Source organism: Lepidochelys olivacea, assembly GCF_965140295.1.
Source record: "Lepidochelys olivacea isolate rLepOli2 genome assembly, chromosome: 13".
Taxonomy (NCBI): domain Eukaryota; kingdom Metazoa; phylum Chordata; order Testudines; family Cheloniidae; genus Lepidochelys; species Lepidochelys olivacea.
Genome location: NC_140423.1, coordinates 2,889,652 through 2,905,777, shown reverse-complemented (window position 1 = coordinate 2,905,777; position 16,126 = coordinate 2,889,652). Strand labels below are relative to the sequence as shown.

At 56.1% G+C, this 16,126-nt stretch overlaps 1 protein-coding gene across 1 annotated transcript; it reads left to right on the top strand.

Annotated features, from left to right (window-relative positions):
- Positions 1–3,710: 3,710 nt before the first annotated feature.
- On the top strand, positions 3,711–15,573 carry REM1 (RRAD and GEM like GTPase 1). The gene is made up of 5 exons (XM_084646025.1): positions 3,711–3,875; positions 5,049–5,391; positions 6,281–6,363; positions 13,499–13,709; positions 14,227–15,573. Exons 2-5 carry the CDS (start codon positions 5,052–5,054, stop codon positions 14,502–14,504), a joined length of 912 nt encoding a protein of 303 aa, XP_084502151.1. The 5' UTR covers positions 3,711–3,875; positions 5,049–5,051; the 3' UTR covers positions 14,505–15,573.
- The last annotated feature ends 553 nt before the right edge of the window (positions 15,574–16,126 follow it).

Here is a 16,126-nt window from a genome sequence, read left to right as displayed (position 1 = left end):
CTATGGATGTAGAAGCCCTCTACACCAACATTCCACACAAAGATGGACTACAAGCCATCAGGAACAGTATCCCTAATAATGTTACGGCAAACCTGGTGGCTGAACTTTGTGACTTTGTTCTCACCCACAACTATTTCACATTTGGGGACAATGTATACCTTCAAGTCAGCGGCACTGCTATGGGTACCCACATGGCCCCACAGTATGCCAACATTTTTATGGTTGACTTAGAACAACACTTCCTTAGCTCTCATCCCCTAACGCCCCTACTCTACTTGTGCTACATGACATCTTGACATCTTCATCACCTGGACCCATGGAAAAGAAGCCCTTGAGGAATTCCACAATGATTTCAACAATTTCCATCCCACCATCAAGCTCAGCCTGGACCAATGCACACAAGCGGTCCATTTCCTGGACACTACTGTGCTGATAAGTGATGGTCACATAAACACCACCCTATACCGGAAACCTACTGACCGTTATACTTACCTACATGCCTCCAGCTTCCATCCAGGACACACCACATGATCCATTGTCTACAGCCAAGCTCTGCGATACAACCGCATTTGCTCCAATCCCTCAGACAGAAACAAACACCTACAAGATTTCTATCAAGCATTCTTAAAACTACACTACCCACCTGCTGAAGTGAAGAAACAGATTGACAGAGCCAGAAGAGTACCCAGAAGTCACCCACTACAGGACAGGCCCAACAAAGAAAGTAACAGAACGCCACTAGCCGTCACCTTCAGCCCCCAACTAAAACCTCTCCAGCGCATCATCAAAGATCTACAACTTATCCTGAAAGATGATCCTCACTCTCACAGATCTTGGGAGACAGACCAGTCCTCGCTTACAGACAGTCCCTCAACCTGAAGCAAATACTCACCAGCAACCACACAACAAAAACACTAACCCAGGAACCTATCCTTGCAACAAAGCCCGATGCCAACTCTGTCCACATATCTATTCAAGTGACTCCATCGTAGGACCTAAATCACATCAGCCACGCCATCAGGGGCTCGTTCACCTGCACATCTACCAATGTGATATATGCCATCATGTGCCAGCAATGCCCCTCTGCCATGTACATTTGCCAAACCGGACAGTCTCTACGCAAAAGAATAAATGGACACAAATCTGACATCAGGAATCATAACATTCAAAAACCAGTAGGAGAACACTTCAGTCTCTATGGTCACTCAGTAACAGACTTAAAGGTGGCAATTTTGCAACAGAAAAGCTTCAAAAACAGACTCCAATGAGAAATTGCTGAACTGGAATTAATTTGCAAACTAGATACTATTAACTTGGGCTTGAATAGAGACTGGGAGTGGCTGGGTCATTACACAAATTTAATCTATTTCCCCATGTTAGGTATCCTCACACCTTCTTGTCAACTGTCTGAAATGGGCAATCTTGATTATCACTACAAAAGTTTTTTTTCTCCTGCTGATAATAGCTCATCTTAATTAATTAGCCTCTTAAAGTTGGTGTGGTAACTTCCACCTTTTCATGTTCTCTGTATATATATCTTCTTACTATATGTTCCATTCTATGCATCCGCGGTAGCCCACAAAAGCTTATGCTCAAATAAATTGTTAGTCTCTAAGGAGCCACAAGTCCTCCTGTTCTTTTTGCAGATACAGACTAACCCGGCTGCTCCTCTGAAACCTATCCCTGTAGAGGTGAGCCTGCCTCGCTTCCCATAATGATATTTCCCACACACCTCTAAAAAGCTTACTGCTGTAGGTGTGTGGGTGAGGCTATGACAGTGACACTTACCCGTTCCTCTACAGTGCTCTGTGATTGGTGGAGGAAAAGTGCTATAAAAGTGCAAAGTATTATTACACTGAGTCCCACTCCTTACTTGGTGACATAGCCTGTAGCTTCTGTAGTTATTCAGTCTGCCACTAGATGGAGCGTGGCCCCAGCTCCCCAGCTAGATAAATCAAAGATTAATATCTTGTAAGAGTTTGAGGGAGGGGTGGTCAAGTGATTAATAGAAAACTCACAGAGCCAAAATGCTGGGCAAGGGGTTTCCCTGCCGACTAACAGAAAATGAGGAGCCCTGGAGAGCAGGCCTGCTCTGGGAAGCAAGGTCTCTTGGCCCATGGGCTGTCTCACCCAGGGAAGGTGGGAAGTGCAGTTTGATAGGGGATGGGGAGGAGAATCTCCTCCAAGGAAGTCTTAGGCTAAAGAAGAATCCTGCTGAGTTTTTCCCATGCCTGGAGAAAGCTCCCCAGTCAGGAATCTGAAAGCCCAGCAGCTTGGAACGGGGCTGCAGCCTGAACCAGAGACACAGGAGGAGTTGGCTACCCAACACCAGCCCCTAGTGCACCCAAAGTGGGGCCTTTACACACAGATTTGTCCCTGGGGGCCTGATCCAGCTCTGCTGAAGTGAGAGAGCCCTTGGCTTAGGCCCCACCATCGCGGGGACCAGACAGGAATCCATTCACAGTGTCTGTTGACAGTCAATTCACATTCTCACTGCACTAACGACTGGAAAAGAAAGAACGAAAGTGCTTAGAGTGGTAGCAGCCAAGGTGCCAGGAGCGCTTCTGATGTGTTAAAGCAGCTGTTTGTGCAGTATTCTGTCAAATCTATAGCCCCATGTTACACAGCAGTATCATGGATACGACCACCAGCCCTGGGGATCAGAGTGCAAGGAGCACGGAGGGGCCTGGCCCACGCTTTGCTGGGGAAGCAGCTCAGGCAACCTTCCAAGGATCTTCCTCCTCCTCTCTGGCCACTTCATTAGCTGGCTCTCTCTTTTCCCACTCCTGGGATGCAGAAGTTACCCCACTCCTATGGATGGTATTAATTGCCTGGGGCAACAGGTTCTAGAGGAGGGAGCCTCCAGGGCTATGGTGTGTGAGGGAGGTAGACTCTTAGATCGTGTCATGGGGTGGGGTGTCTACAGCGATGCCCTGAGATTGTCCACTTGGCGACAGCACCAAAGTGATTTTACAGTGAGGGTTAGGCATGAAGGGGCAGGTCCCTGAGGCAGGGGCTGTGGAGGTGGATGCCCTGGTGATGAGATCCAGCTGCAGCCAGGGGCATGGAGGTCAGGGGGCTCAGGCTGGGGGGGGGGGCACATACCAGCGGGTGCTGGGGGAGGGAATGAGTGTTGGATTCAGCCCTGGAGCAGAAACAAGGAGGAGTCCAGTGGCACCTAAAAAACGAACAGATTTATTTGGGCATAAGCTTTTGCGGGTAAAAAACCCACTTCTTCAGATGCAAGATGCAAGGTGCATCTGAGGAAGTGGATTTTTTACCCAGGAAAGCTTATGCCCAAATAAATCTGTTCGTCTTTAAGGTGCCACCGGCCTCCTGCTTGGTTTTGTGGATACAGAGGAACGCGGCTCTGAAGCCTGGGGCAGCGCGTTTAGGTGCTGGAGAAGTTGATCCCCCAGAGTTGGCCTTTGGCTGAGAGGTGTGGGGCACAGTGCTCAGACCCCTGGCACCGGGGCAATAGCTTGGGCTGAGCCAGTGACTCCCTGGGCGTTCGGTGGAGCGGATTTCGGGGCGGACTCTGCGGGCCCTGGGTTTGGTCATGGCGTGGATCCCGCGGAGCTGGCCCGGGCTGCGGGAGTGGATTCCCGAGGGCTGGGCACCAAGTCCGCCCGCTCTGAGCGGCCCCGGACGGGCTGGGGAGGGTCCCCGCGAGGGGGTGGGTCCCGGGACCGGCCGAAGGGGGCTCCACCTCCCAGGGTTTAAAGCCCTGCGCTCGGCGGCCGCGGCGCTACGCGATGAGGCAGGGGAGCGCCAGCGGCCGGGCGTTGGGTTCCGCGGGCTGCGGGCGGCCGGGGGGGCCCGGACAGCGGCGCCGGTGAGCCGGGGACGCGGAGCAGGACGGGGCCGGCGCCGAGGTGAGCGGGCTGAGTTCTGCGAAGAAACTTTCCGCTGCGGGGGCCGAGAGCTGGGGCGCACGGGCTGGGGGGCTGCGAAGCCCCGGGAGCCCGCTGTCCTAGCCCCCTCCCGGCAGTCAGCCTCGGCCGGAGACTCTCCGCCCCGGGCGCGCCGTTCCCCGCTCCCCCGGCTGCCCTGCTCCGGCGCCCTCCGGCGCGCTGCCCTTTCCCCGGCAGGGTCGGGCTCTGGGGTCCCGGGCTGCGCCCTGGCCCGGTGGGAGGGCGCTGGGTGTGTCGGGATCGCCTCCCTGCCCCTCTGCAGCCCGCCCCTGCCCCAGGCTGGTACAATGCGGCCCCCTGCATTTTTTAAGCATGTTGTGGAGGTTGGCACCGCTGTCCCCATGGCGTCGGGACTCTCGGGGTTTTGGTGCCAGGCTGAAATTCATAGGGTGGGGAAACCAGGCTGGGGGAGGGCATGGGACAGCGCTTCCTACATGTCCTTACCTGACACAGAGGGGCGAGGGTCTTTAAATGGGCCAGCGCCAAGCTAGCAGCTCTGGGTACCACCCTACACCCAGCCCCTTCACAGCAGGTGAGATCAGAGAGGGGAACATGTCCAGCCCCTCTTCCCTCTCCTAGGTGGATCAGCCCCCTTGGCCTTCAGCCTCTCCTTTATACCTTTGCTCTGGCCCAAACACAACCCTCCCCAGGCTGCCGGGACCTGTCCTGGGCTGGGTGAAAGGGCGCTGGATGGGGGCAGCAATCAGACCCCCCACACACACCCACTTTTGCCCTCCTTGCTCTGGAGCTGAAGCAGAGATGGGCTAACACCCAGGATCCACCGGGCTTTGAAGAGTCTTTGGCTCCAGACTTTTTTTTTCCAGTTTAAAAGTTGTTTGGCTGAGACACTGCAGGGCGGCTGGGGAGTGCATTAGGAGACCGGGATGATTTATGATTGTTTCTTCTGGGCCTGCCTCCAGCCGGGAGACAACTGAAGTGGAACTTAAAAAAATCCCCTCTGTAACTAAGGTGAAGTAATCGAACTGAGAGGGCAGCTGGGGTGGGGTGGATCCTGGAGAATCCCAGCCGGAGCAGGGCGAGGAAAAGCAGACAGGGGCCTCCAGCTCCCCAGCCCAGCACTTGCCTCCAGACTTCCTTCCACAAGCCAGTTGCTCGGCCTTTTCTGTTTTGCAGAAGATGACTCTGAACACGCAGCAAGGGGGCAAGGGCCCTGTGCGCAGACGGGCCAGCACCCCGGTCCCCCTCTCCCACCAGTCCCAGCCAGGGGTGCGTGGGCCGAGGCCTAACCCCATTGAGTCCCATCACCCTCCGCTTGGCTCCTCCTCCTCCTTCGAGCCTGGAGACAAAGCTCTAGCCGTGCCACACAGCAGCTGGTCATCGGACTCGGCCGACTCCGACAGCTCCTGGGAATCCTTGTATCGGGTGATGCTGCTGGGTGACCCTGGTGTGGGCAAGACCAGCTTGGTGAACCTCTTTGCTGGGATCCAAGAGCGGGACCTGCCGGAACAGCCGGGAGGTAGGGAGAGGTCCCTGCCCTGGGCTGTCAAACCAGCTGCTCTCGAGGGCCATGTGGTGTGCAGGTTGGGGAGTGGGCAGTGGGTCACAGCGTGAAGAAGCCCTGTGTAAACCCAGGCCAAGGGGCACAGTGGAGACGCTGCACTGACTGCTTGGGGGCAGGGCACAGCCCCTTCTTAGCAGTGAGGAGCGCACTGCCGAATGTGGGGACTTGCCTCCAGTGCCATTACCTATCTCTGTGGCTGGGCAGGGGGAAGTTAGCGGGGCACAGTGGTTCCCAAAAGCCAGCTGAGAGCCACCGGTGGCTCAGTTCTGATGTACCTACTGTAAGTATCGCTGGGCACCCCCTTGAAAACTGGGGCGGGGGCCTTAGCTGTGGATTTCAGTGGGTTTGAGATGGAAACATCGGAGGGACATTGTACTGACACGCATCAGGGTCAGCCACCTGGATACATTTAATGCCAGTTGTCCAGCTGCCTGCTGGAGCCTAGGTGCCTTTTAGCCTCCCCACAAGCCAAAAAATAACCTGGCAAGGGGGGTGGCTGAGTCCTGAACCTGGGAAGAGCCATGAGATACCCCAGCACCTTCCCCCTCCTTCCAATCACTAAAGCAGGAGAGTAGCCAGGCTTCTGCCAGGGCATCGCCCTGACCTCACCACTTTCCCACATCCTTCCATGGTGCTGGCTGGTTTGTAGCTTTAGTTCCTTGCTGAGAGGATCAGTTGCATTTTCCATGGCCTGCGTTGAACCCCACCACCTTGGGGTGCTGTCTCCTCCCAGCCTGGGCAGCCAGCAGACACTCCTGTGGAGCTCAGCAGCACTGGGCCTCGGCGGCAGGCATTGCTGGGCACACGGAGTCCGGCTGACCAGGATGCATCTGGCTTGTTTCAGAGGACACCTACGAACGCACCCTATCGGTGGATGGGGAGGAGATGACGCTGCTGGTGATGGACACCTGGGAAACAGAGAGGCAGGTAAGGGAGCATGCATGGGGCGTGTCAATCACAGGGGCTGGCCATGGGGGTCACCTTTTCAATGAAGTCGGTTCTATTGCCAGACTGGAGCTATTTATTATTGGGTCTGTTGCTGTTGTAAATACCACAATGAACTTGTATGAACATAAGAATGTCCCTACTGGATCAGACCAGAAGTCCATCTAGCCCAGTATCCTGTCTTCTGACAGTGGCCAATGCCAGGTGCCCCAGAGGGAATGAACAGAACAGGGAATCATAAAGTGATCCATCCCCTGTCGCTCACTCCCAGCTTCTGGCAAACCGAGGCTAGGGCACCATCCCTGTCCATCCTGGCTAATAGCCATTGATGGGCCTATCCTCCATGAATTTATCTAGTTCTTTTTTGTACCTTGTTATAGTCTTGGCCTTCACAACATCCTCTGGCAAGGAGTTCCACAGGTTGACTGTGCGCTTATGAAGAAATACTTCCTTTTATTTGTTTTAAACCTGCTGCCTATTAATTTCATTGGGTAGCCCCTAGTTCTTGTGTTATGAGAAGGAGTAAACAACACTTCCTTATTTACTTTCTCCACACCAGGCATGATTTTACAGACCTCAATCATATCTCCCCTTAGCCATCTCTTTTCCAAGCTGAAAAGTCCCAGTCTTATTCATCTCTCCTCATACAGAAGCTGTTCCGTACCCCTAATTTTTTGTTGCCTTTTTCTGAACCTTTTCCAATTCCAATATGTCTTTTTTGAGATGGGGTGACCGCATCTGCACGCAGTATTCAAGATGTGGGCGTACCATGGATTTATATAGAGGCAACATGATATTTTCTGTCCTATTATCTATGGCTGGCTGTGGTTTCCATGCCCACCTGCTCATGAGACAGAGCTGCAGGGACAGACCCTCCCGCTGGACCCTACATCTACCAGACCCCTCTTTAGCTTTCTAGGGAGCTGCTCTTGCCATTGTGAGACATCCCCAGCAGACTGAGATGGGAGGCTGCAGCTGGGTCAGGGTCAGCAGCTAGTAAGGGGATGAGGGTGACTTCCCCAGTGAACAGCTGACTGGCTCATCAGGTGTCCAAGGGAGGATCTTAACACCCCCGGGAGCTGGAGGGGATTCCCCCTCCCCCCAGCTGGGGGGTTAACTGCTGTGGGAGGAAGCAAGGGCTTGAGTTCACTTCTCTTTCCAAAATGTGGCAACTTTAAACTCTGTTGGAATGATTCCAGCCAGACACAACTCCCTGTCCCCCCAACTCCCCACAGAGTGTATGCTCCAAGCTAGGCACTTGGGGGCTGATTCTCCCACCTTCCCTCTGGCATAGCTGCTGATGCGCCTGCAAAGGGGGTGCAGGCTGCTGCCAGGTCAGAACGGCTGTGCTGGCGTAAGAGCGGACGCGAGGTGGGCCCGAGATGTCACCGGGGAAGGTGGAGAGAAGGAGGGAAACGTGCCAGATCCTTAGGGCTGGGTGTGCTGGGGGGTGCTGGTGGTGCCGGGGTTCGTTTGTCTCCTTGCCGTGCAAGAGCTGGGAAACGTGCAGGAGCCGACTGGGCGAACAACGGGTTAGGAAATGCAGCCTTTAAGGGGAATGCATTAGTAGGCAGTAGTCGTGGTGCCCGGTGGCATCTCTGCCCCTCCGCCCCTGCTTGTGGGTGACTGGAGACTGGCAGGAGCAAGATTCCCCTCTTCCAGCCCCACCCTGCTCTTTGCTTTCGATGAACAGCTGGGGGCGATGCTCGCCACCAACAGCAAGAGGGTCCTGAGCTTCACTGAAATGGCCTCTCCGCCTGCCGGTCTGGGACCCACCTGCACACTCCCCCCTCACCAGCTGCATCTTCAAGAAAATCCATGGGGGCCATCTGGCCCCCAGCATCTCATGCAGCCCCTGCTCCCTGTGGCCAAGGACACCGATGGTATCTGGGAAGGGATGGACTCGCTGGGCTAGTGGCCACGCTCCCCACCTGACGTGGTACGAGCAGGGAACACCCTCTCCTCTTTTCCATTGTCCGCTCTGTCCAGAGCACTGGGCGCGGATACCCCTTAGCGTCCTGCCCTTAAAATCCTGGAGGGGGCCGAGAGGAACAGACGGGGCTCAGGGAATGGTTGCTAGGAGAAACACAGCACCTAACTTAGTGGGGACGAGAGCATTGGCATGGAGTGTGCATCAGTGGGACCCACTGAGCCCTGAATGAGCTGCAGGGAGTGGAGACTAAGGGAAAGGGGGAATGAGAGCCTGACCCAGACAAGGATGTGTGAGGTGGGGGAGGGGAAGGGGCAGGGATTCTGGTGAGACCCCCCACTAGCCTGGCCCAGTTGGGCCTACCTGCAGTGACTATGGCCAGGCTTTCCGTAGTGGGTCAGTGTTTTACTCGGGACACGATGAGAAATGCAGTTCTTTATCACTTTGGTTTTAGTGGACAAACAAAGGGTTAATTCCATGTTATTCCTGTGAACCCCGCTGTGCGCCTCTGGCCAGCTGCCTCCTGCAGTTCTAGGCCATGCGTTAGCTCTCTCCGCATCCAAGCTGTGCCAGGCCTGGGTGGTGGGTCACGGGGGGTTGGGCCAGCCCTTTTTGCTTCTGGTTCACACGGGCTTGGCCTCCTGCTGAATGAAGCTTCCTAAACTCAAAGGCAAACTCTCCCCAAGGTGCTAAGTCTCGGGGTCCAAATCTTGCCAAAGCTTTCCAGGGCTCCCACCCAAGCCCTACATCTGCCTTGCTTTGGCTGGGGTCTCTTGTTTGCTCCACCCCGGGAGAACCTGAGAAGCGAACCTGAGAAGAGTTGCCCAGTTGGGAGGGGGTCCTCTCTTGGCAGGGGTCTGGCATGTGCAGCTTGTCCAGAAGCAATGGCATGACCACTCACTGGAAGAGCTTAGTGTCCTGTCAGAAACACCTGCGTCTTCTGCCCTGCCTCTAAAGCAGCAGATTGACTGTAAAGTGGCGTTACTGGTTCTCAGGGCCCTCAGCCTGTTGGTCTTGGTGACAATTGCTGACCAGTATCTCTTCAGGTTGAGGTTTGCTCCCTTGTGTGTGAAGCCGGCTTCTGTTCCCGGCACTAGAAATAGCAGGTTGGTTCGTCATAGAATTTAGGACCACAACTGCATGCAGAATGTGTGTGGATTAGCATGCCCAGTCTGTGCATCCAGCAATGGTCACTGTGTGTGCAAATTGGATGCGCCTTTTGCACAAGCAGTTGTGCGTCTAAACAGTCTGAAAATCTGGTCCTAAAGTTTTAAAGACTTGAATTTATTTCCACTCTCCCTGAATTGCATTTTTCTACCAAGTGCTCTTTCCCCTTGTGAGACGATACCGATTGTCAAGCTAATTTGTTTAGGGACATAGTGAACATCAACGTTGTGGCCGCCTAAGGCCTGGAACCCAATGCCCCTGAAATCCCCCCCCCCCCCCCCACCTCGTCCTTCCCATTTAAAAAACCCGCATTAGAAGCTTATGTTTTCTCCCAGGGGCCCTGGCCTAATGATAAGATTATCTAACTCTTAGGTGGCATTTTTCATCAGTAGATCTCAAACCACATCACAGTTGTTAATGTATTTATCCTCACAACCCCCCGGTGAGGTGCTCTTAACCCCAGTGGACAGATGGGATGCAGAGGTGGGAAGTGACTTGCGCATGGTCACACAGGAAGTCTGTGGCACAGCAAGGAATTGAAGCCAGGCCTAACCACTGGACCATCCTTCAGTCCCTTCCCTTCCAGGCCCCCATTCCCTTGTAAATGGGCTCCCCTGCTCTTGCTGGCTGTTTGCAATTGGAAAGGGGATCATATTTCAGCCTGAGGCCCAGACCCCTGAGCACTGTGGCCGGGGCTTGGGGTTGTCTGAATACCCTGCTGATAAATTATTGGCTGTGGGGTGGTTTACAAGGGTGTCTCTGGCTGGGTTTGTTCCCCAGAGGGTGCTGCAGCCAGTGGTTTTGTTGTGAACCCTTTAAAGGCCTCTTCCTTCCTCGGCGTGGGATGGCGGGTCTCTCTGGGCCCCAAGAGCCCTGTTGGTGTTTGCAGGCACAGGGCTGCCACAGATGCATGGCTGGGCAGCCTGCGCGTTAGGGAGCGGAGCCCTGGGGCTGTAATTTGCAGCTGACGCAGATTGAGGAGGAGACTGTGTCAAACACCCTCCCAAAGCCAGAATCTTTTAATCTGCGCGTTCTTGACTGAGCCACATGTCGTCTGAGCGGCCAGAGGCTGCGGGAGCCTGGGCTGCTGTCTGATGGGGACAGGCTGATGGCTCCTCCTGCACCGGGGCTGGGATGCTGAATGGCTTCCCCTTCCCCCTCCCTGCCCTGTCCACAGCCCAGAGATTTGCACCCGCTCTGGGGGCCCATTCCTTCCAAGGACTCAGACTAGTTCTGGCCGGCAGGGAGCAGCCTGGGGGCAGGCCTCATCCTTAGGTAAACCTTGAGCGCGCCACCTGTTCCCCACTGATTGATGGGGCTGTTCAGCTGAGCCGGTACCCTGCCTGCTGGTTTGTCTCCTCTCCCCCACTCTTGGCCCCAGCCCACGGACTAGTGGGTACGTCGGGCGGCTGGCTCAGCCCCACCCCTGCAGGGAGCAGCAAAGACTCGTACTGGTTTGTACAGTAGACAGCATTGCTGCTGAGAACAGGCCCTTATAGTGCAGACACTGGGGTGCCTTGTCTTGTACCCAACGACCCCGGTGGCTGGCATCCTTGGTAAACATCAAGACCACCTGGAAGCTGGGGAGGATGCTTATTATACAAGTTCCCACCTCCTTTCCCATGAAGGGCAAGATGGAAATGCTTATTTGCACCCAGTGCTGCCAACAGTGGCAAGGATACAGAGGAGTGGGGCATTCCCAGTTCTTCCCCTGCCAAGTCACTAGCCCACTGACTCCATAGAGTCCCCGTCTTCAGATCTTTGCCAGGAGCCCCTAACCACTAGCTGGCCGTGGCTATTTGAAAGCCTGGGGGATGGATGGGGAAATGCCCTGGTGTGGGTCCAGTGCAGGCCAGGGGAGAGGGCAGAGCTCAGCGAAGCTAAGAAGCCATTGCAGAAAGCAGGGTCCCACCAGCGAGATTTGCCCAATGGCGACCGATGAGCAGAAAGTCTGGCGCGGGGAAGGCCAGAATCTTGTCGCCGGCTAATCTCTCGTTGGTCAGACGTCAGGTTGAGGCGGGAGGGACAGCTGGGGTCCAGCAGTGCTGGCTGGTACTAACTTACTCTCACCACCTGAATTAACGCTTGTAAAGGAATCCTAGGAGTTGGCACCAGCCTTGGCCTCCTCCTGAATGTCAGACACCTGCAGAAACGGGTAATGATCAAATCCCTGTAACTATCCCCCTGGGGCACATGGGGGGACATGTTTTTCTAGGGCCAGATCCTCAGCTCGTGTAAATCACCCCAGTGCCCCTGAGGTCCCAGGACGTCTGTCTATATGTGCCCGGATCAGTGAAGATGGGAAGGTTTTCACAGGCTGAGAAAACCCCTGAATGTCAGGGCAGGTTATAGATTTACAGCTCACTGGTCCTGAGCGGGAGGGGACTCAGTGGGGTAAGATGCAGTGGCCGCGAAGCAGGAGGCGTGCTGCCCAAGTACAGGTGTGGAGGGCTTACCAAGGCGAACGAGAGAATGAAGGGTGCCATGTCAGGCTTGTGGGAACGGCAGGAGAGCCTTGCTGGTCTCCCGTGCCAGGGGCGTGAGGGCGTGAATTAAAAACCAGCCCTGACGCCATCCTGCCAGAGGCAGATGCATGAGGCAACGGGCTGGCAGTTTGCTCCCAGCGGCCTGTGGACAGGTAGGTCTCTAGAGCCAAGGGCTGTGGTTTGAGGAAACCAAACCAAAATCTTCAAGAGCCCTGGGGGGAAGGGAATGGTCCCACAGGATCCAGCCAGGGCTGACACACAGGCCTGGCGAGACACAAGCAAGGAGTGTTGTCTTGGCCGTCCCAGTCGCGTCTGAACATGAGCGAAGCGATTCCAAGTCCAGCGAGGAAGGGAGCAACTGGTAAAACGGCCTGGAGTGGCAGAGTAAATGTCTGGCAGCAGCGCACTGTGGGCAAGGGAAGGTGGGGCCTCCGGCATTGTTCTGTGGGAGCAGGCCCCTAGGGCCTGATCAGACACGGGGCCGACCCGTGAGAGTCACTACGCCTGCGTAAGATGCTAGCAAAGGTGAGCGGCAGTGTTTCCCAGGCACCGGAGGAGACGCCTACCCACGGCACCAGGCAGGGAAGCCTCGGTCTCAGGAGTTCGCGTAGAATCGCTCTCGGAGCCCCCGCCACGCCGGGTGTCTGGAAGAGCCCGTGGCTGGGAGGCCAGGTGCTCAGTTCCCAGGTTTCTTTTCAGTTTCAGTTCACCAGGAATGAACTGATCCTGGTCCTCCAATACCTGCCATGAATGCAGGAACCGGCATGCCAGGACCAACACCCAGCCCCCGTATTGCTGAGTGCAGGAAGGGCACAGGGAGCCGCGCTCGCAGGCCCCACGCCCTGGGCCAAGAGCTGAGTCGAAGCTTGTGGGACATACCACCCCTTCCGCCCCCTCGCAGGCCCCGCCAGCTTGGGCTCCGTCAGGCACGTGGGCCTGCCGCCCTCACAACCACCCCGGACTTACTGCCTCTGAATCTAGGGGGGTGTCCACGCTGCAGTCCGTAGAGCGAGAGCAGCTCATGAATTAGCATCGTGAGTGCGGTTAAAAATAGCAGCCCAGGTGTAAATGCAGACTCGCGCTCCGAGAAGGGGAGGACCGGAAGGGACCTTGAGCGGCCATAGCTTGGCTCCCCGGTGTGCACGTACGGCCCACGCTGAAGCCTGTGCCACTGTGCCTACACGGCTCTTTTCAGCAATGCCGGCACAGGTCTGACCCCTCGGGCTGCGATCCCAGACATCGACCTGCAGGATCCCCAGCCCAGGGCCTGAAGAGCAGAGTTTAGTAAGGGAGGCCGCCAGCCAGGCGGAAGGTGCAAGTTAAAGTAGCCCAGTCCTCGACTTCACCTGACGCTCCTCCCAGCTCCTCCGCGCGTAGGTTACCCCAGCGCTGGGAAGCACGGGGGGGGCTGAGCATGGGGAGTGTGACTTAGCCTGCTGGCCGCAGCACTGCTGCGTCTGGCCCACCGTCGGAGAGCGTGTGGACAGTGGCTGTGTGCCTCAACACCTCAGTAACACCGTCTTTCCCTGTGCAGCCCCAGGATGAGGAGAACTGGTTCCACAATTACTGCCTGCAGGTGGGGAATGCCTATGTCATTGTCTACTCCATCACCGACAGGGTGAGTTTTGAGAGCGCCTCTGAGCTGAGAATCCAGCTGCGCCGGACCCGGCAAGCAGAGAACATCCCCATCATCCTGGTGGGGAACAAGACGGACCTGGTGCGGTGCCGGGAGGTCTCGGTGGAAGGTGAGTGAGCAGGGCCTATCGTCCCCACCCTGTGGGAGACAGTTCCCAGCCAGTTGTTCGGGGGCTGGGAACTGCAGGGGGGGGAGGCTTCTTGCCTGGCTTCTCCTGCTGCTGCTCCTCAGACCTAGCTGAGATGGCCAGCGAAAGATTGCTATGGTACCCGCTCAGCTGCTGAGTGTCCATCCAGGAGTGCCACTCTCTGTCCATCTGTTTAGTCCTCCACCAGCCATCTGTCCAGCCATCAACCCGCCCGTCCTGCTTTCTTTTAGCAGGCCATCCTGTCACCTCCTTCTCTGCCCTCCCCTGTACTCTGCCATCAATCCAGCCTTTCCAAGGCATCTCTCCCTGCAGCCATTAGCTCCTGCCCTGAGCATCCGTCTCCCCTGGTGTGACCCACTCTTCGCCACTTCCCCTGTCCCATGCCCTGTGTGCGGAAAGTGCCACCTGGCTCTGCCTGGAGAGTGCTCTTTGTCCTGGCGGCCGACTCAGGTGGGGCTGGAACCCATTCTCTTTCCAGAGGGCCGGGCCTGCGCCGTGGTCTTCGACTGCAAGTTCATCGAGACGTCTGCCACCCTCCAGCACAACGTGACGGAGCTCTTTGAGGGGGTGGTGCGCCAGATCCGCCTGCGCCGGGACAGCAAGGAGGCCAACGAGAGGCGCATGTCCATCTACAAGCGCAAGGAGAGCCTCACCAAGAAGGCCCGGCGCTTCCTGGACAGACTGGTCGCCAGGAACAACAAGAAGGTGGCTCTGAAAGTTCGCTCCAAGTCTTGCCATGACCTGTCTGTGCTCTGAGACCTGTCACAAAACAGGAAGTTTCCTTCTCATGCATAAAGGGATGTGGCCTCTTGTACCTCCCAAGAGGCTTTCTGCCATGTACATAGGGGTTTGTAAACTTTCTTCTCTGTTCGTGGCGTGTGGACAGGACCTTTCAGGGGAGAGACAAGACTCGTCTGGAGCAATAACCCAGGAGAGGGAACAGACTTCCTAACCAGAGCCTCAGAACCAAGGTGACACCAGCAACCAGAGAACACCCATGGGGAAGGACTCCTTGCATGGACTGAATGTCCTGCTCCCTGATAGTGCCTCCTGCCAGCCCTGCCACTTGCCTGGAGCCCTGCAAGAGGAGGTGGGCAGGGAGAAACTAGGGCAGGTCTCCAGGGTGCCAGCAGGCACCAGGAAATGGTCTAGTGTTTGCCCAGGAAGGGAGAGGGGAAGGAAGCTGCCCCAGAGGGAGGGATGGGGACTCAGGGAGAGAAGGTGGGGGGTTCCCGGGTGCCTAAGGGTAATGCAAGTCTGACTTTGCCAATGCCAGGGATGGGTTTGAGCAGGACACTTGGCTCATGCGGCAGGGGCAGAAAGGCCACCGGCTCTACAGGAGTCCACGAAGCCATCACCAAGGTTGGAAGCTGCCTCTGAAGGCTACTGGGAGCCAGGAGCATAGCTGGCCCGTGATACCATGCGGACAGGCACTCTAGAAATCCCTGAGACAGGAAGGCCCTGAACTGGGGTGCAGTGGTATGTCGGGGTGGGGGCTGGCAGCATTTTGCTGCCACCTCTGGGCATATTAACATCAGCATGGGCAGGGGAGAAGAGGGCAATGGAGAAGCATCTTCCTTGGATAGGAGTGTGGGGAGGCCAGACCCTGCCTGTCTCCTGGCCTATGTGTGGGGACGGTGCAGGATAGAGTTCCTTAGTGCCGGACGGCAGGTTTGGTGGGGAATGGGCATGGCGGGCGGGGCTTTTGTACCACATCTCTCTCTTTTGTACAGTGTTTTTAAGATTGAGGTTTTTCTGTTGTCTCTGTATGACCGCAGTGACAACCCACCTAGACTTGCAGAATAAAACCCAATCTGGAAAGGCACCTGTCACCAGTGACTGCACTGCGCCTCTTGCCGCTTAACACCCCCCCCCCCCTGCAAGGTGCTCCCCTCTTGGATTTCCCTGTGCCCCCCGGAGAGGCAGGGAGCTGGGCCCACTGCTCGTTTATACCTGCTTCCAAATCAGAGATGGTCAAAGCCCAAACCAGAACCCCAAGTCTGAACCCTGGGGGAGCTGGGCTTCAGATCCAGACTCTGAAATGCACCTTTAATGGGGGCAAATGGGCTGGATCCATTTGGCTGCTGCGGGAACTTCCTGTGATTCCACAAGCACCTGGTATGTTTTGATTTTTCTGTAGATGCCCTGAATGGCAGCACAGAAGCACATGGGGTGGGGGCGCTGTTGTTCCCACTAGAGGGACTTGGTTCACACACAATGTTTCCAGGTGGCTAGGAAATCCCATGGAATATCCTTGAGGAATTTGGGCTGGATTCTCCAGTCTGCCAACTTCACTTTGTGCTAAAACTGGCTGGAAATTCCCCTGGGTGTAGGAGGAATCTGGGCAGTGCACAGCATAGCTACCCGCCTCCCAAGAT

What these genes read in the sequence shown, in the direction of transcription:
- REM1 (XM_084646025.1), top strand. Translation starts at nt 5,052, where the DNA reads ATGACTCTGAACACGCAGCAAGGGGGCAAGGGCCCTGTGCGCAGACGG. An exon ending in CCTGCCGGAACAGCCGGGAG is followed by an intron (nt 5,392 to 6,280) that starts GTAGGGAGAGGT and finishes GGCTTGTTTCAG; the next exon opens with AGGACACCTACGAACGCACC. An exon ending in CCTGGGAAACAGAGAGGCAG is followed by an intron (nt 6,364 to 13,498) that starts GTAAGGGAGCAT and finishes TTCCCTGTGCAG; the next exon opens with CCCCAGGATGAGGAGAACTG.